The 19897-nt window shown below is 40.1% G+C and overlaps 3 protein-coding genes across 5 annotated transcripts in view; 2 read left to right on the plus strand and 1 right to left on the minus strand.

Moving 5' to 3' along the window:
- The window catches only part of arih1l (ariadne homolog, ubiquitin-conjugating enzyme E2 binding protein, 1 like), a 15839-nt gene extending 8954 nt beyond the window's left edge, over positions 1-6885 (plus strand). Inside the window, exons 7-14 of the mRNA XM_060877011.1 lie at positions 102-208; positions 337-379; positions 478-549; positions 641-771; positions 1152-1209; positions 2392-2652; positions 3460-3572; positions 3880-6885. Coding sequence (XP_060732994.1) covers positions 102-208; positions 337-379; positions 478-549; positions 641-771; positions 1152-1209; positions 2392-2652; positions 3460-3572; positions 3880-3964 — 870 coding nt within the window. The 3' untranslated portion in view covers positions 3965-6885. The remainder of the gene's footprint in view (positions 1-101; positions 209-336; positions 380-477; positions 550-640; positions 772-1151; positions 1210-2391; positions 2653-3459; positions 3573-3879) is intronic.
- A 1534-nt stretch (positions 6886-8419) lies between these two features.
- Positions 8420-13567, plus strand: LOC132850459 (very-long-chain (3R)-3-hydroxyacyl-CoA dehydratase-like). The gene is made up of 8 exons (XM_060877076.1): positions 8420-8677; positions 10022-10070; positions 10157-10267; positions 10515-10642; positions 11190-11302; positions 11399-11493; positions 12151-12282; positions 12491-13567. Exons 1-8 carry the CDS (start codon positions 8663-8665, stop codon positions 12562-12564), a joined length of 717 nt encoding a protein of 238 aa, XP_060733059.1. The 5' UTR covers positions 8420-8662; the 3' UTR covers positions 12565-13567.
- helz2a (helicase with zinc finger 2a) overlaps positions 13556-19897 on the minus strand; it is a 38170-nt gene continuing 31828 nt past the window's right edge. For 2 of the 3 annotated variants that reach the window (XM_060877046.1, XM_060877055.1), the window contains exons 3-13: positions 19738-19823; positions 19490-19627; positions 19221-19403; positions 18462-18606; positions 17930-18028; positions 16675-16867; positions 15932-16066; positions 15626-15838; positions 15328-15493; positions 14924-15097; positions 13556-13896 (exon numbers count right to left, since the gene is read on the minus strand). In XM_060877046.1, the coding sequence (XP_060733029.1) occupies positions 13784-13896; positions 14924-15097; positions 15328-15493; positions 15626-15838; positions 15932-16066; positions 16675-16867; positions 17930-18028; positions 18462-18606; positions 19221-19403; positions 19490-19627; positions 19738-19823 (1645 nt within the window). In that variant the 3' untranslated portion in view covers positions 13556-13783. The remainder of the gene's footprint in view (positions 13897-14923; positions 15098-15327; positions 15494-15625; positions 15839-15931; positions 16067-16674; positions 16868-17929; positions 18029-18461; positions 18607-19220; positions 19404-19489; positions 19628-19737; positions 19824-19897) is intronic. The other variant, XM_060877064.1, reaches the window with a different exon arrangement.

Consider the following 19897-nt stretch of genomic DNA (forward strand, 5'->3'; position numbering starts at 1 on the left):
TATGGTTGAAATGACAATAAAAGCATCTTTACTACATTATTCAGTTTCAGTGACTGATGACTGAATCCTGATGTTTGTTTTTTTTTCTTTTCTCTTTGCAGTGTAATAGACTATTAAAATGGTGTCCGGCTCCTGACTGTCATCATGTGGTTAAGGTCCAGTATCCAGATGCTAAACCAGTGCGCTGCAAATGTGGGAGACAATTCTGGTAAAATCCCCTGGTTTGGTCTGACAGAAACCACAACACTGAACACTGGCTCACTGCTTTTACTGTCGCCTGGATGTTCTGGATCTGTTTTACATCTTTTTCCTTTCTTATTATTTTTTCCTATGCAGCTTTAATTGTGGTGAGAACTGGCACGACCCAGTGAAGTGTAAGGTGTGTTGATGTTGAGATGGTTACTGAAGCACTAAGAGAAAAACTAAAGAATGTGCTGTTCTTACTGTGTGCACGTCTGTGTGTCTTCTTCCTGCTAGTGGTTGAGGAAGTGGATTAAGAAGTGTGATGATGACAGTGAAACGTCTAACTGGATTGCAGCAAATACCAAGGTATGAGGAAGAAAAAGAAACGGACTATCTGCACACCTGTCTTCATACTAAAGACATTGTCTAGCCGAGTGATGTGTGTGTGTGTAATCAGGAGTGTCCCAAGTGCCATGTAACCATTGAAAAGGATGGCGGTTGTAACCACATGGTTTGCCGTAACCAGAACTGTAAGGCTGAGTTCTGTTGGGTGTGTCTGGGTCCTTGGGAGCCACATGGCTCGGCCTGGTGAGTGCACTTCACCCAAATTACTATACACCTATATTCTATACACACCCTCTCATTCATTACAACACATCCAGAGTCACACTGCAGTAACGTCCGGTGCCATTCCTGAGCTGTGGATCACACACACTGACGTGTTCTACACTATGCAGTAACACCACCACGTTACACCACGGCCTTTAAAACCACTCCAGCCCCACAGTGAAGGGAAACTTTTTTAGTCTTTTCATTCATATGAATTTTCATTCATATTTTGCTCAAAGTATTCTGAGAATCGAATCAAACAAATCAAATCATGACCAGTGTACAATGTCAGGTCCGTACTGAAGAAAGAAGCTGTTAACAACATCTGTCTCTCACCACAGCCGTCTGGTTTTCTGCAGGTACAACTGCAACCGCTACAACGAAGATGACGCAAAGGCGGCCAGAGACGCCCAGGAGGTAGTGTGTATTCACACACATTTTATTATTATTACAGTATCATCAAGCTCATTTTAACAGTTAAACCATCACTGCGGTCCGATTGTTAGGAAACCTGTAGATCCTGATGATAGAGAACATGTTCTAATATGATGGTGATAATGATAATATCTCTTTCACCATTCTTAGTGATTGCTCGTCCTGAGGTCCGATCTAATGGATGCTTTTCACACATCATCTCTAATTACTGAAAGTTTCCTATTTACTTATTATAACACACACACCGCATTAGGTATTAAAGTCATGCAGGACGTCGTCAGAGACGCGTGTGCTCGTTAACTTCCCCAGCAGCTGCTCAGGGTGAAGCTTAAACTGAAAAACAGATTTTAGATAAGTGATGTGAGTGTCGAGGAGAATAAGAAGTGAATATGAATTTGTTGAGTAAATGGTATAGTTTCTGTTTCTGTCCATTCTAAAATGATGGAGTTTGATTTTTGTTGTATTTTGTCAGGAGTGGCTTGTTTTCTCAGCTTGTCACGTTTGACTGTGTCTGTCTGTGTGCACGTGTCTGTCTGTCTGTCTGTGTGTGTGCGCGTGTCTGTGTGTGCACCTGTCTGTCTGTGTGCGTGCGTGTCTGTCTGTGTGCGCGCGTGTCTGTCTGTCTGTGCGCGTGCCTGTCTGTCTGTCTGTGTGTGCGTGTCTGTCTGTCTGCTTGTGTGCGCCTGTCTGTCTGTCTGTGTGTGTACCTGTCTGTCTGGCTGTCTGTCTGTCTGTGTGCGCCTGTCTGTCTGTCTGTCTGTCTGTCTGTCTGTGTGTGCGCCTGTCTGTCTGTCTGTTTGTGTGCGCCTGTCTGTCTGTCTGTTTGTGTGCGCCTGTCTGTCTGTCTGTTTGTGTGCGCCTGTCTGTGTGCGCATGTCTGTCTGTGTGCGCGTGTCTCTGTGTGCGCCTGTCTGTCTGTCTCTGTCTGTGTGTGCGCCTGTCTGTCTGTCTCTGTCTGTGTGTGCGCCTGTCTGTCTGTCTCTGTCTGTGTGTGCGCCTGTCTGTCTGTCTCTGTCTGTGTGCGCGCCTGTCTGTCTGTCTCTGTCTGTGTGTGCGCCTGTCTGTCTGTCTCTGTCTGTGTGCGCGCCTGTCTGTCTGTCTCTGTCTGTGTGCGCGCCTGTCTGTCTGTCTCTGTCTGTCTGTGTGCGTGTTTGTGGTCCACAGCGGTCCCGTGCAGCCCTGCAGCGTTATCTTTTTTACTGCAATCGCTACATGAATCACATGCAGAGTCTGCGCTTCGAGAACAAGCTGTACGCGCAGGTCAAGCAGAAGATGGAGGAGATGCAGCAGCACAACATGTCGTGGATCGAGGTGCAGTTCCTGAAGAAGGCCGTGGACGTGTTGTGCCAGTGCCGATCCACACTCATGTTCACCTACGTCTTTGCCTTCTACCTCAAGAGGAACAACCAGTCCATCATTTTCGAGGTGTCTGCATGCACTAATGCTCTCCATCAGGCTCCTACATAACAGTGCTGCACTGATGTGGGATTGCAGCTGGAACTAGAAAATATTTGGTACACGTGAGGATTTAGTTAGTTTTGGAATGTAATAATCACTTTTACAAGAAAAGCGATACCACACTCACATAAATAAATAGTTCATAACACCAAGTAAATAATACCTAGGGTTTTTAATCATTTAGTGACATTAAATGAGTTTTCATACTGATTGAAAGTCAATATATTTGACTAATTTATAGTGGTTAATGTTTAATAGAAATAAAAGGATGCTTAAAAAAAAAAAACTCTTGGCAGTTTCAGAGCTCTTCCACCTTATTATACACCAAACCAACTAATATAATCTAATTGTTTCCTAATCAAAACCTGACTCCGAGATCACGCAGGTGGATGTAGGGAGTCGGCCCGGACTTTAGCTTAGTGCTTAAAGTGTCAGATTACTGATTGGAAGGTTGCGAGTTTGAATCCCAGGTCCACCAAGCTGCCCCTGCTGTGTCCCTGAGCAAATGTAAACATTAGCTAGCTGTTGCTTATTCACTGGTAAATGTGTTGTAATTCAACAACAGTTAAGTTCAGGATCAGACAAAATAGCTGTGAGCAAATGTGGACTGATTGAAGAGATGATGATGCAGCCAGACGCTACTGACGTCATGCGACTGTTAAAACACTGTACTGTGTGTTTGAAGGTGTGACGGAACCCACACCGAGTTCATTCATTCACACATCTCTACCAGTCTAATCTCACAAATTTAACACTTTGTTCTCTGTGCTTCAGAACAATCAGGCTGACCTGGAGAACGCCACAGAGGTGCTGTCAGGCTATCTGGAGCGTGACATTTCCCAAGATTCTTTGCAAGATATCAAACAGAAAGTCCAAGATAAATATAGGTGAGGTGCCATCTGCAGATATCTCCATCTGTTCATCTGACGTCTGGGATTAACGACAAATCTCAGCTGGTTCACGTTTTTTTTTGCCTAAAACGTCTAAACGTGTGAGTGATGTCTAATTTCATGTGTGAGGTTTGTTTCTTCCTAAATACATTTTACTGTAAATAACATGTTTAGTATAAGCCTTTTATTCTTTATCAAGTCTGTGTTGAAGAGCTGCTGTATATAATAGCGTGAGCGTGTTAATGTAGCAGCAATGAGAATGAATGAAACTGATTAGCTGTGTGTGTGTGTGTGTTTGCTGTAGATACTGCGAGAGTCGACGGCGAGTTCTGCTGCAGCATGTGCACGAGGGCTATGAGAAGGACTTATGGGAGTATTTAGAGGACTGAGGAAGATTCCTCCAATCATAAACTCTCTGCCAGGACGAACTGTCCGATGGTTTGGAAAACGCTCTCGGCCATCTTCACACATCCTCGACACGTCGCATCCTTTTTCCTGCCTGTTCTGTTGGTTTTTATTGAGATTCTAATTTAATTTTATTCTAAATAAAAAGGTAGCTTTATTAAAGACGGAACCCCAATGTCAGTATTGCAGTTTAGTTTGCAGCGAGGCTCTGCACTCTTACCTCCTGCCTGGGTGTTCATGGACATGGCCTCAGTAGGGGTTTTTTCCCTTCTTTCTATAGCTTTTATTTGTTAGTAGTTCGATTTAAGATGGGTTTTGTCTGGAGCATGGTTTCATACATGCACAGTTTGGCCGGAACACCAGACCTGACGCTTTCTTAAGCTTTTTCTTAAGAACAAAAGGCCTGTATGTGTTAATAAGGGGTCAGGCATTTCAATCTGTAAATAACTGCAGTGCATGAAACATGGCGTGGGACACAGTTTCTCTCTTCTTTTTTTCCGTGTGTGTGCGTGCGTGCGCACTCTCTCTTCAGCTTCATAATTATAAGGTTTATAATTTTTTTTTTTTTGTTGTTAAGACTCGAAAGCTACAGTAGAAACCACATTATCAGGAGGACATCAGCAGTGTTCAAGTAGCCTTATATGTAAAGGAGTGTGTTGGGGTGGTGTTGAGGGGGTTGTCAAATGCACTTTCATACCCATTACTCTATGATTTAATTGATCGACTCAAACCTGTCTGTTAGTTTCTTCAGTTTTGCATCTCAGCTACAAGGCTAAAGATCCTAAACTGGAATATCAGCACAAAGCTGTGGCATTTCCTCAGTTGTGTCACACAGCAGTCTCGTTACAGCACTGTAAAGATTCCTGAACATTTCTCCCCTCAGAAACTAATCAAAGTTTCGAGGCAGAATGCTCAATAAGCTGCTGAGATAATGATGCTTTTAAAGAGAAAATGTTTACAGAGCATTAAAAGTGACTGAGGAGAGGGAGCTATCAGCCCTCGTCTACATACATCAGCTAACAGCCTCCTGTGATTGGCTAGTGTCAGGGGGAGACACCCAGTAACACCTCTACACCAGGATTCCAGGCAGAAGCTGACGAGTTCCACTAATTTTAATTTACTTTAGTCTTGTAGCTCCAGTGCAAAACTAATAAAGCATATTGGACATTAACATATATATGGCCGAGTGTATCCTTTGGGTTAAAGGGAAGAAATGTGGGCTTTAGGGTGTTTTATTTATTTGTTTTGTCCAGATTGTTCTGCATTTGATTGGCCATTAAACTGACTATTCATTACTGAAGGTAGCAAATGAACACGTCTAACCTTGCTTTGTCACTAACATGCATGTAGGCATGTGTCAACATTGTTACTGCGATGTTCCGGCGGTGGTGTTAATGCGAACACAATATTCTCACTTCACAGCCATTTTGAGATGAAGTGAGGATCTGCCACATTTCCTTAAACACTAATAATGTTCAAATGCTGTGCAGTGAGAACGTGCACATGTCCGTGTGTCACGTCTTTAGGATATAAACCTAATATCACTGCATGCTTTCTCACACTGAGACTTTACCAGATTCCTAACACTGCAGTGGGTAACACTTCTGGCTGGTTAATGAGGGCAGAGTAATTCCTCTTAGAGCTTTTACCATCATCTAGTTCTAATAAATTATGCAGCAGCATTTGAGTGTAAGTGGATGCTGATAGCACGGTGGCTACACTAGCTGAGATTCAGCACTACGTTACTCGGAAGTGAACATTAGTTTGTGTAACGCAGCCACAGTGTCAGTAACGTGTGAAGAACAACGTGGCTGATACACCGAACTGTCCCATGTTTTCAGTTCAGTTACATGGCATGGTTTATTGTGAACAGTTGCTATGCTGAAATTCCACTGAGGATCAGCGTTGCATGTGTTTTTCCAGAATGAAACAAAAACACTTGTTCTGTTAGGCGTTTACAGAAGTATTCACTACTTTAGTCTTATTTAAGTTTTGTAATGGAATAACCTGGAGCTGAAATTGATTTAAAGTTGGGTGTGTGTCGAAAATGTCCGCAAAATACCTCATAATAATGAAGTACAAATAAAACAAAACAATATAGTTCAATTTTAAATTTAAGTGGTGATTAGTCAGTTACTGTATGTGCATTTCAACTGATCTTAATATAACTCCATCTCAAAATAAGTCCACCTGCGAGAGTTTGGTAGAGAATATATCTAAGTAAACAACGTTTCAGTCACAACTCATATCATTTTTGCAGTCTACACTGACTTTTTTTTTTAATTTTATGTCGATTCATTACAAATCCCAGTTAAGTCAATTTCACTTCTTCAGTGCTACAATATGTATAACAAGGGGGTGTTAATACTTGAGTTTGAGTATTAACAATACTTGTGATACGAGTCATTAATATTGCCACATGCCTACTGCAAAATGGCTCATTTTACTTCATTTTCATGATTATTATTATTATTATTATGATTATTATTATTCCTGAGTTTTGTACACACCTGTTTGAGTGTTCAGTAACGATCCCCAAGGTGTCACACACTGATCTGTACCTACTCGAGCTAGGATCCAGTCTCTCAGATAGCCGACTGCTCTGACTAACTAGTCATTGTCACACTCACAACTTTCTAAACTGTTCACGGGAGTCTACATAGTTTTTGTGTTTCCTGAATCCCGCCATCGTGAGAATCTTAAAGGACTCCAGTGTTGGCTGTACTGGGAGATCTCTTCACCAAAGTGTGAATATCAAAGAAAAAACAAACAAACTAGCAAAAAAAAAAAAAAAAAAGAATACTGCCTCTGGTCAGAGAAGTGTTCTTCTTCAGTGGCTTTCATGTGTTATAACCATTCTTACAAATGAAAATTGTCCTATTTAAATAAACCTCATTCAAATGTGTGAGTTTCTTTTCTTTTTTTAATTATTATTCCAAAGTACCCTTTAGCTCTAGGACAATTAGAGCCACTTGTCTGAGGTAGCGTGTCTTTTAACCGTACATGAAATGCATCAGACTCTCATAAGCGCCTAATAATGTGTTTATACAGTTTATTATACATATGTTGAACATCTTAGCTGACTAGCAATGTGTTTTCCTGAAAACATCACAGAGCCTGTATTTTTTTTCTCACCATCACAAAGAAGAAGGACACATGGACAGTTTATTTCTGTTTACTGTCATGTTTTATTTTCTGTTCAAAGTTCTCTTTATTCTGTTTTTAATACGATTCACTGTGTTGCTGTGCTGATCTATATGATAATGAAGGAATTTCCACATCGCAAGTACACACTGTGGCCAAAAGTTTGAGATCATCTGACCATCATGCTCAAATGTTCCTGGTGTGAAGGTTAGAGAAAGTGAAAGAACTCGAGTGTCCTGCACTGAGCCCTGACTCTGCCTTCAAACAAATTAACAACTGGATTCTCCTCAACATCCCAACACCAGAGTCTGATCTCACTGATGCTCCTGTAACTGAATGATCACTAATCCCTTCCAGAAGAGTGGAACTCATTATAAGCTTATAATCTGAAATGAGATGTTCAACATCTCAACAAGTACATGTGAGTGTCATGCTCAGATGTCCATAAACATCTGGCCATGTAGTGTATTTTTGAGGTATCATTTGTGAATGAGTTGACTCTTTCAACTGAACTCTGAGAATCGTGTAATGCTGCTACTTTTGGTGTAATTTAGTAAATGCTTCACTGTACTGTGCACTTCGATGTACTCTGTTTGTTTGGTCTACTAGCCAAGGTGATCATTTATTAGGATAAACGGAAATGAATCTTTTTAATGAATCGCAGGCACAATAACACAAACGAATCACATTAAAAGTTAACATTGTTTTAAAAGACTTCATATCAAATGCAATGCAAAATAATGCTATTTTACAAAAAAAAAAAAAGGAACAGAATAGTTTTTAAATTAAATACCTCAAACTACAAAACAATAAAAATGAGATCCTGAGAGTATAGACTCTAAACGTTCAGCTGAATCGAATGAATTGACTCACTGAAAAGACTCGGAATTCCCATCATTAGTAAAGAAATATGTGATGTGTAATAAATAAGGAGTGTTTGTCTCTTTAATGTGGTTTCTGCAGTGAGAATATATTAACACCGAGTAAAAAAATCAGGCAATGTAGCTAGACAGTTTACTAGAGATCATCCGCCATAAGACCAGCAAGTATGTGTGAAAATGGTATATATGACGAGGACAATGGGTATATAATAATTATAATATAATATAATATAATATAATATAATATAATATACTGTAATATACTAGAATAATCTATAATATAATAATCTGTAATATACTATAATAATCTATAAATACTAAACTGCGGAATAAAGAGGACGAACAAGAGGCTTGACTTCCGACACTGCAGTGATGTCTCCTCCCACACACACACACACACACACACACACACACACACACACACACCAACCAGTTTATTTCTAGTAGCGTTACCAGGACGCAGTAAATAAGCCTCGCGCGTTGTGGACTATGTTGAATGAGATTAGAGTTCAGAGTTTAACAGGTAAAATAATATAATTGCTCGACGTCGAAAATGAAGGCTTCCAGGACCGATAAGATGAAACGTTTCTCTGGTGGAGGGATGTAAGCTCAACATCCGGTGGTCGCTTCATCTGATCTCCAAGCACACGGTTTGAAATGGATCAGCAGCAGGTAAGCTTCTGTTTGGAGATCTCATCCAGATTGTGCTGTATATCCTCCTGAGCCACCTTATCTTTTCATACACACTTCGATCCATCCATCCATCCATCCATCCACCATTCATCCATCCACCCATCCACCCATTACTCATCAGTAAGAGCTCTGTCTTGGTTTGTAGAAAACCAGAAAACCAGTAATTGGGAAATCATGCACAGCAGATTGCATCTGTTCAGGTGTGTTACAGTTAATAATACAACACAAACAGCCAGTTAATTTGAACAGTATGTTTATATTCATAAAATTCTTCAATCAGAAACTTTAGTCAGGTATATTTACTGCTAATAGATTATATGCCTGAATTTTCCCTAGACCTAATCACACATACACACAAAAGATTCCTGATTGTAGTGAAAGTTTAGTTAGACAACACACAGACATTTTGATTGCAGGACTGACAAAAAAGTCTCTGAGATATCTCAGTTATATATTTATTCATCTTATTATACCACAGTATTTTGCATTTATAACATTTTAAGCATGTATTAATGAAAGTGAAAAGTGACGTGACATACGGCTAAGTATGGTGACCCATACTCAGAATTTGTTCGCTGCATTTAACCCATCCAAAGTGCACACACACAGCATTGAACACACACCGTGAACACACACCCGGAGCAGTGGGCAGCCATATATGCTGCGGCACCTGGGGAGCCTCAGTCATGGCCGGCCCGAGACTCGAACCGACAACCTTAGGGTTAGGAGTCAGACTCTCTAACCATTAGGCCACGACTTCCCCCATTCATGAATGAATGAAAGAAAGACTTCCTAATCTATATAGTTTATAGTGTTTTTTATGTTCATCCAGGAAACAGATTAGTTATCACTTGTGTTACAGTAGCTGTATATTTTTCTCCAGAGTTAACAAGCAAAAAAAAAAGAAGAAAAAGATGAAGAGCTACCTCTGCTGTTATACAAAAATAATGCACACCTTCTGACCAATCAGATTCCAGCATCCAGCCTCTCTGTTGAATAGACAAATATATTCTTGTAATAACAAAAACAAGGCCTAGTGATTAGTGATCTCTTCATTGATCAACAATTAAACAATGAATGAATGAATAAATGAATGAAGTATCTGCTGTAAGAACTTGTCTTAGAGCATTTAGGACATTTGTAAAAAAAAAAAAAAAAAATGATGTTCTGAGACATAAACAGTCCCCTTTAAATGTATTGGAACGACATGCTCAGTTCTGAGTTCTCATCTTTTGATCCCAAACTTCTTCACTTACAATATTTTTGGGTGTACTTTGGATAAAACCTTTATTTTTTGTGTTAATGGGCTGTGATCTATTTTAGGAGGCCACACAGAGAATTCCAGCTGGTAAACATGAGGAGCAGTGCAGTGGTAAGACACATCCACATCTCAGCAGTGGAACAGTGTGTGAGTAAATCTCTGTAGATGCAGTGAAGTTTGTGTTAAATTTACTGCAGTGCTGGACACCCTGAGAAGACACTACCTGTTTGTGTACAACCTACTTCAGTTCCTGGGCTTCTCCTGGACCCTCAGCCTTCTGACAGCCAATCTCATCCTGCATGGTCAAGGTTAGGCTCCAGCTGATATTTAAACACAATGTGATGATCACACATTATATCCAGTGTGTGCTTATATACCAGGGCTTTGAGAAAGAACAGTGGGACTGTATACTGTAAATATATGTGATGTGTGATATGTATATAACTATTTACACATGTAGATGATGATCATTGGTGAATTTACAGCCAGGTTATGATACCGTATGTAAGTTATCTGTAACTGTATATCTAACATGTGAATCTATTGGATCTCTAGGTGCTTTGTATAGTGCGTTTAGCTCCTGTGCTGCGGTGCTGTACGGCTGTCAGATGTTGGCGGTTCTGGAGGTGATTAACGCAGCAGTCGGTCTGGTTAATACACCCGTCTTCCCTGCCATGATACAGGCAAGGCTGTGCAACTGTGTTCCTCATTATACAAATGTGTGACAGATTAAAGGAAAAATGCATCATCGGGTATGCTAGTAGGCTGTTGGGTCACCAGGAGGAATCTAAACAGTGTCAGTACACAGAAGTCTTAGGAACTGAACTGGACGGATTAACACCAGTCTCTTCTACATAAAATCCTCTCAGTTAGTTTTTGAACACTGGCTCAAACTCGGTCCAATACCTCACACACTATATGTAGGTGTTTAAGTTGAAGGTTTTTTTGGTCACCAATTTGTATCTTGTATCTGTGTGTGTGTTTTATTGAATATAAACTTTGTAGAGTTTTAGAGTTCTTTCCTATATCCACTGTTCAACTACTCATTCATTTACTGGAGCAGTTTCTTAGATAAATTTGAGAGGGTGCTCATGGTTTATCCTCCTGCGAAGCTATGGATCTTTTAATTATATATAAACAATCGTCTAATTTACTAATGTTCTGTGTTGTATTTCTGATTCTGTTTCTGATTTTTCCTGGGCTGGTTGTGTCTGTGGCGATGGTGTGAAGATGATGGGGAGGAACGTGGTTCTGTTTGTGGTCTTTGGCAGTTTGCCAGAGATGCAGGAGAGCAGCGTGGTCTTCTGGGTTTTTTATCTCTGGAGTATCTCTGAGGTCTTCAGGTGAGTCACTAAATCAGTGGAAAGATTTATAGGTGTTCAGGTCAAATGCGTACAGTAAGTCTATGTATGTGTGTGTGTGCGTGTGTGTGTGTGTAGGCTTGCGTTTCCCGTGCTGAGTCTCAATGCCAAGTTCAGGATACTGATCTGGCTCCGTCATGCACTGCTGTATCCCCTCACTACACTGACAGAAGGTGAGGAAATCTGTCTTGCATTTCTATGTCCGTGTGTGCATGCATGTGTGTGTCTGTGTCCATGTGTGTACATCTGTGTGCGTGTACATGCGTCTGTGAGTGTTTGTGTGTGTGTGCACGTCTGTTTGTGTGTGAGTGCATCTGTGTGTCTGTGTACATCTGTGTGCATGTGTATGCATGTGTGTGGACTGAAAAATTGAAGAAACACTAAGAAACTACAAAGACATTTCCAGTCCCACCCTGTTCCTCCGGTTCTAGCCCCACCACACTCCTCCGGTTCTAGCTCCACCCTGTTCCTCTGGTTCTAGCCCCACCCCGCTCCCCCGCTCCATACTGCTGAATGATGTGAACATCTCACACAAGTTCACTGTTTAATTCTCTGAACACAAGCCCCAGCTCTTTGTTTTTCTCTGAAGAGCTTGAGAGACGGTTTTGATCCTCAGTGGTTCACACTGAATGAACCAACAGAGGTGTGATTTCTGAAATGTCAAATCCTCAGTCTGGTGCTTAGATTAAAACCCTGTGATGCATGATACAGCCATGCAGTGGTTCTGGTTTGTCTGCGTACATTTTCCTGTGTATGAGCGCTGCCCCAGGGGTTATTTGGGGGACAGAAGACAAAGCAGAAGCAGTTCACCTTCTGTGGTTGTGTTGCAGTCGTTGCTGTGCTCCAGTCTCTTCCGCTGTTCGATCAGACCAGACTCTTCAGCGTTCCTCTCCCTGAGGCAGTGGGTTTCTCCGTCAGTTTCTCCTACTCGCTCCGACTCTACCTCCTCCTCATGTTTTTTGGTGAGACAGAAAATGATCTTCACATCATATCCTGTGTTTGTTCAGCTGAATCTGTTCTGTATTAATAGTGTTCAGATTCAGATTCTAATGTAAACGGGTTGATGGGTGAATCCGTATGAATTGTTACACCTATGGTGTCCTGCTGGTTTAATGGAATAGTTTTGAGACTGATGGACTGTATGTGCTGTACATTATGTGTGTTTTACAGGATTTTCCATAAACATCCGACATCTGGTGAGCCCAAGCAGAAGATCCTTTCGACTGAAAGAGCACACAGACTGAATAGTGCTGTTTTAATCTAAAAGACAAGGCTATACTCCCTGGATTACTCAGTGTTTGTTATAAAGTTTATTTGCGTTACATTTTTAATACTCTTATAGACATGGACAAATTTGTTGGTACCCTTCCATGTCAAGAAATCATGAAACAAAAGATAACGGCCAAAAAATGATGGCAGCTTTAACCTAATCATAAAGCGGTTTCTGGATGAGACTCAGGTAGTGTGGTCCAGTGATCCTCAGGAAGTCTGTCTCAGGTCTAACGGTGTCTTCTTCAGACTGCAAGTTTCAGCTCTGTCTAAAGACTCAATGGGATTCAGATCATAGGCCATAGAACATAGATGATCATAGAACATGTTCAGTGTGCTAAATTTCTCCATGTAAACACGCTGAGTGACTGATTCATGGCTGAAGACAGAGGATGTGTGTGAAACTAATTTCAATTTGAAATCTCGCTCTAACCCAAATATTCATCATCTTTTCTTGAGTACCAACAAATCTGTAATTTCAGAATCTGTCTGTAGAATAAACAGTAATTGATCTCTTTTCACACTTTATATGCTTTACTATATGACATGCCAAAGACAGGTGCAGGTCTCGTGTAGGTGTCCATGAGACGGTTGCCAAAGTAAATGTCTTTTATTCTGTACATAGTTTTATATCCATGTTTATATCAGCTAGCGTAGATGTATTTGAGAGAGATGAAGGCGGTTCTTACAGTAAACTGCACAAGCTGTTGAGGGATTTTTATAATCTTTTGCTTGAATGGAATTGAAACGCTTTGTTGTACCTTTGCGTGAAGTGGAGAGGTGTGTCTGAATCTGAGGTTTTTAATCTGCTACACTCTCAGTTTTAGTGTCCATGACGTCCATCACATCAGTGCAGATCAAGTATCTCTGCTTCCTTTAATAGTATTAATATGTTGGTACTGTTTACTGAACCTTTGAGTAAAGAAACTTCACCAGGCTCCTGATCTGTGATGTAGAATAAAATCATTTCAAATTCAATTCAATTTTATTTCTATGGCTCTTTTAAAAATGGACATAAATATAATACAAAACATTTATTATACAAAGATTAATATTATAAAAAGGTTCAAGATTAAAATTAGACTTATATTTAAATGTGTTTGTATTTATCCCCAATGATCAAGCCTGAGCACCACGATCCCTGTTCCTCAGGGAGACGAGCACCATTTCATATTCACACTTTTTACATATTTCTTAAACTTTCATGACTCTAATGTCCTCAGCAGAGTCCAGAACACAGTTCTTTTGCTGGTAGTGAGACAGCAGTCTTCTCCACAGCGCACTGCAGTTCAGTAAGTAACGATTGCCTGAAAAGCAGACAGAACATCTGATGGTTATCAGCTGAGTGAATCTTTTCATATAACTCTGTATTGTAGAGGATTCTGGTCTATTCACATGAAGCAGTATAAAATATAAATATAAAATTATATATCTGCGTCTAATTATCTAATATCTTTGGGTTTTCGTCCATTTTAATTTTCCAATGTGTTTTTTTCATAGATGCTTTGCGGCTTGAGCAATACAATGGACTTCTCTGAATGAAGTCTCTGTGCTGAAGCTAAAGCTGAGTAATCCCTTACATAGAATACATGTTCAGTCATACTGTAATAAATGCATAGAAAGTACTTTATACTATGGCTTCATTGTTCATTTGATCTATTTTTTGTCGCATTAAGATGTTTTCAGTCAAAACAGAGTCATTATGCGAGCAGGAACCTCTGTGTTTTTAATGTAGTTTAACTGTCACACTTTTTCGCTGCTTCTGGTCCCTAATGATCAAGCCTGAGGTGACGGTGGTGAGGAAAAACTCCCTGAGATAATGAGAGTCCAGACCAGAGGAACCAGACTCAGAAGTGAACCTCATCCTCATTTGGTTGACACTGGACAGGAAATAATGTCAATGTAAATAATGTCCTTTCTACAACAGTCTGTAGTCCAGTAGAATTAAACAGCCAGGAGGAACTTCAGCTCCTGAGGAACTAATAGATCAGAGTCGATTCTGAGTTCATTAAAGATTTAACACGTCCCTTATCACTTAATTTATTCCTGCCAAAGTCTTCAAATGTTCACTGATGAAGACCCGAGCACAAAGCACAAAGTCTCCAGTGGTTCCATTTACAGTAATCCCAAAACAGCCTATGTCTACTTTGTTGTATAAAACTGTCCTTGTGAGACTGTTTAACTTAAATCAATACTACTGAACTGAGTATCAGAATATTTACTGTGAGGTGGACTGAATAGTAAAAGTAAAAAAAGAAAGAGAAGAAAGAAGTTACATTCTCTGTACTGGTGTCACAACAACAATCAAAATGGATATTTTCTTTGTTGTTTTACCCAGAATGCAGAGTCCGTCCTGAGCACGCGTGATAGCGACGTTGACCTGGTTTGGGTCTGTGATGAAGCCAAGTTTCTTCCCCAGCCACCCTTTGTATTTGTACGGCTCATCTTCTATCTCAGAAAGTGGGCAAGAACGAACTGTAGAGAGTATCACATAACGCCACTCGCTCCCTACACACACAATACATTATCATACATACATTAACACTATTATAGCTGATAATACAGGTTTCAGTCTATCAGCTTTCAGAAGTTACACTCAGTCCTTTTTAGTGTATAAAAATAATCATATATATAAAAGTTATTTGATGAATAAAAATATAGTTTTTTGTGGAAAATATTGGGAGTGATTCCAAACTTTTAAACAGCATTTTGTGTGAGGTAGTGATTATTAAATTCACCTTGGCTCTTCATAATTGTAAAAACACTGACATCCTTAACGGCCTGATTTTTCTTCTTCTCCAACATCTGCTTGATTTTAGACATCTGTGCATTGTAGGGGGTCAGAATGACAACGTCCTCTGGTTTCAAGTGAGACTGACGGATTAGCAGATTTGCAACCCGAACCTGATCAGGTTAACAGTGAAGAGACAATGATGATGATTGTGTTGTATTAACTGCTTGGTCTCTCACAAAGACTAATGAAAGTGTATATCAGTCTTTTTATACAGTAGGAGTAGACATCAGTCTTCAGCTTACCGCTTGCTTGGCCTCCAATTCATTCGCTGCTGAATGTTCATTTCCAGCCGTTGTGGAAACTGATAAACTGATCTCTTCTCCTTCAACATGACCAAACAGGATAGCAGTTGGCATGTTGTTTTTGTCCAACAGAAGGCAGCGTCTTTCCTTAGTTCCAGTCTTTAGTTTCCCCTCATAAAATTCAGCTGAGGGAAACTCACAGATACTCTTATGCTATAAAACACAGAAGAGGTTTAGTGTCTTTTGGCCTTGTTATCTTTGTTTGAAATTGTAAATGACAAATTTTATAGTTGTTTATTCATTTACCATTCTGTATTGTGTGTCCAGCATCACTGCCTGGTGCATATATCGTTCAAAGAGAGACTTATCCATGCCGAGCTCCTTCACAGGGGAGCATGTGACGATTGGCCGAATCTGTTTGTGGTCACCTAAAAGCACAATCTACAAAAAAATTAATAAAATGACTTTATATTGTGGGGGCACGGTGGCTTAGTGGTTAGCACGTTCGCCTCACACCTCCAGGGTCAGGGTTCAATTCCCGCCTCCACCTTGTGTGTGTGGAGTTTGCATGTTCTCCCCGTGCCTCGGGGGTTTCCTCCGGGTACTCCGGTTTCCTCCCCCAGTCCAAAGACATGCTTGGTAGGTTGATTGGCATCTCTGGAATATTGTCCGTAGTGTGTGATTGCGTGAGTGAATGAGTGTGTGTGTGTGTGCCCTGCGATGGGTTGGCACTCCGTCCAGGGTGTATCCTACCTTGATGCCCAATGACGCCTGAGATAGGCACAGGCTCCCCGTGACCCGAGGTAGTTCGGATAAGCGGTAGAAGATGAATGAATGAATGAATGACTTTATATAGTCTAAAATTTTCTCTTTTATTTCAACCTGGTTTGTTTGTACTGACTCATGAAGTCAGCTCCAGTGGATTTCATCAATTGTACAGTGATCTTTTAGGTGTGCACGTAAAACATTACTCAACACAAAAGTTCACACATGATTTAGGACATTCTGGTAGGAAAATTGGTCATATGTAAAAAAGACAGCGTCCTCACCTGCTCAGGTTTATGTGAGACTAAAGGAATGAAGGCTTCTGGTTCTGTAGCCATGGCACACTCGTCGATTAGGATCTGTCGGAAGTCCATGGTCTCCATTAGGATCGGTTTTAGAGCAGTTGAGCAGGTGCACAAGATCACATCATGCTTCTGGAGTTCGTGTTTCTGAGCCTTCTTTAACACATTCTTGTACCTATAGACATTGGATGAGTGGATGAGATTGTATGAGTATTTTCTTCTTTACACACATATACACACATTCAGACTGTGACCAAATCCCTTGACTTTCCCTCATTTTGTTATTGTTGTAAGTTATAGTCTTTTGAGGTATTGTTTCAAATGACGTTCTTTCCAAATGAGAACATCAGTTCATCATTTTGGTAGTTTCACATGAAAAGGACAATGTCTTGCTGTCTGTATCGCATTTCATAGCTCCTGCAGCAAGACATTGTCCTTGTCATGTGTTTCCCACTTTTCTCTTTTTTCTCTGCACTCAATTGCTCTTAACATTTAAACAACTGAGATCCTTGGAGTCTGAAAAAGTTTTATTAATGCCGGAGTTTGGATTAAATGAGTGTAATTGGTTCTCTTTTCAATATCACATTCTAAACAAGTCTTACAGTAGTTGGTGCGCCGTTTGTGTACTAATGACCAGAGACGTAAATATGAAACTGGGGATTAGTGATCATTCAGTTACAAGAGCACCAGTGAGATCAGACACTGTTGTTGGGATGTTGACGAGACTTCAGTTTTGGTCCGTCCTAAAGGTGTTCAGTGGGTTTGAGTCAGAGTCAGAGATCAGTGCAGGACACTCGAGTTCTTCCTCTTATTCCAGCCTTCACCTCTACAGCAGGTCTTCATGGAGCTGCTTTGTGCACAGGGACATTGTCATGCTGGAACAGGGTTTGTAGACAGTTTACAGTGAAGGTAAACTGTAAATCTACAGCACACAGAGACGTTCAGTACAACTGAGTACTTCAGACTTTGTGGTAACGGTTTATTAAAGGCTCATATATGTGGTGGCTGATTGTCCACATACATTTTGCCATGAACACACAGTGGAAATGAAATGCACATGAGATCATAGATTTTATACCAAACCCCTTTCAAAATATAAAATTTTAGATTTTTTTTTAAAACTCGGTTTATGTCTTTTTGCAAAAAAGGTAATTCATTTGAGAGAGAATGCATATAGTATTATATGTATGTATGTAAAATATACAACACAAACACACACTGTTATAATCTCCTTTACCTTTCAGGATCAAAAACTGCATCGCTCTTTTCAAAAGCTTTAATCTGCTCTGAGTAGGGATTTTCAGATTTTCGCACCAAGTGCATCAGAGAGATTTCTCTGTAAAACAGCATTAAAACTTGTTCAGATAAAGATGAAAAGGTAATGCATTGATCATGTTTTATTTCATTTTTTAAATAACCCTGACAGTATAACCTAAAAACAACACTGCAAAAACAAAGATGCTTTAAAAATGATGAGCTAATAATGTTAAAGCAGAATTAATTCAGTTTTTAATTCATTTATATTAACACAATCAAAAGGATCAGTGGACACGTCATCAGAATGTATTTTTTAAAGCTGTAGACTTTTGTGAATTGGGTAAATGATTGCTTAATTAAACAATTAGAATTAAAATACTCAGAAACTTTGTCATTAAGTTTAGATTTATTTGTCTGTCCACAAGTTTTCCAAGACTCATTTATTATATTATTACTTAATATTAATATCATTACTTATTATTTATATTATTTAATATAATATTATTTTTTACTTGAGAGCTTCCTTTGGCTGCTCATCACGGAGGGATCTGCGACAGAGCTTTAGGTCACTTCCAGGATATGGGAATACCCGCATTTCCATCTGATCACAGTAGATCCGAAGAGGCTTAAAGACTCCTCTTAGCTTCAATAACTGCTCTGTAATACAGTAACAGATTTTGTATTGATTTTAACAGAGAATCAGGCACAGACTTCCTGCAGAATAAGGAAGTGGGGACGAGACAGTGGGAATAAGAGGTAAGGATTTGCACCTGTATTGGATTACTGTACAGTGTATGTGTGTGTGTGGGAGAGAATGAGGGAGAGTGTAAGTGTGTGTGTCTGTGATTGTGAGAGAGTATGTGTGTGTGTGTGTGTGTGTGTGTGATTGTGTGTGTGTCTGTGTGTGATTGTGTGTGTGTCTGTGTGTGTGTCTGTGTGTGTGATTGTGTGTGTGTGTGATTGTGTGTGTGATTGTGTGTGTGTGTGTCTGTGATTGTGTGTGAGTGTGTGTGATTGTGAGTGTGTGTGTGATTGTGTGTGTGAGAGTGTGTGTGTGTTTGTGAGAGTGTGTGTGAGAGTGTGTGTGATTGTGAGTGTGTGTGAGCGTGTGAGTGTGAGAGTGTGTGTGTGTGAGTGTGTGTTTGTCCGAGTGTGTGTGATTGTGAGAGAGTGTGTATGTGTGTGTGTGATTGCGTGTGTGAGTGTATGATTGTGAGAGTGTGAGTGTGTTTGTGTGTGGTGTTTGTGTGTGAACTGGATGTGGACGTCACCTGCCACAATATCCACAGACTTGTTGGACGGACCACAGTACAGGATTCCACGCTTCTTTTTTTTACTTGAAGATGCATCATCATCTTGTCTCACTGGGTGGTGTGTACAATGCTCTTCAATAAATTTGTTCTTCATGTAGAATTGTTGTGTAATAGAAACCCCGACCACAGTTTTCCCAGTGCCTGTTGAATGGAGAGATATATAAAGACCCCAAGAGTCAGATTTTGATCTAAAACCTGATCTAAAAACCTCTATTACCAAAGTGTACCTGGTGGTCCTTGGATCACAGTAAAAGGGGTATTTAAAGCTTTCCACACAGCCCTTTCCTGACTTTCATTCAAATGTTTCAGGTCCCACTGCTCATACACGTAGTTATCCACTGGATGGAGCTCTTCAGGTTTACCTACTAAATCATTGATCATAAAACTATGGTTTTAAATGATTTCAAGTGACACGTAAAATATATCAAAATTAATGTTTTTTTTTTGTTAACGCTAAATTTAAACTAAAGGTTACCAAAGGTCCTGAAAACTGTCCCAGTTGCAATACTCTTCACCAGGTTATTGGCTTTTCTTATGTTGTCTATCGCATGTTCGTATTGCCTGAAAAAGTCAATCAATCACCAGTCTTATTCACACTGGAGTAATAGTTACACGGTGAATTCCAGTTTCTTTAA

Source organism: Tachysurus vachellii, chromosome 1, assembly GCF_030014155.1.
Source record: "Tachysurus vachellii isolate PV-2020 chromosome 1, HZAU_Pvac_v1, whole genome shotgun sequence".
NCBI lineage: Eukaryota > Metazoa > Chordata > Actinopteri > Siluriformes > Bagridae > Tachysurus > Tachysurus vachellii.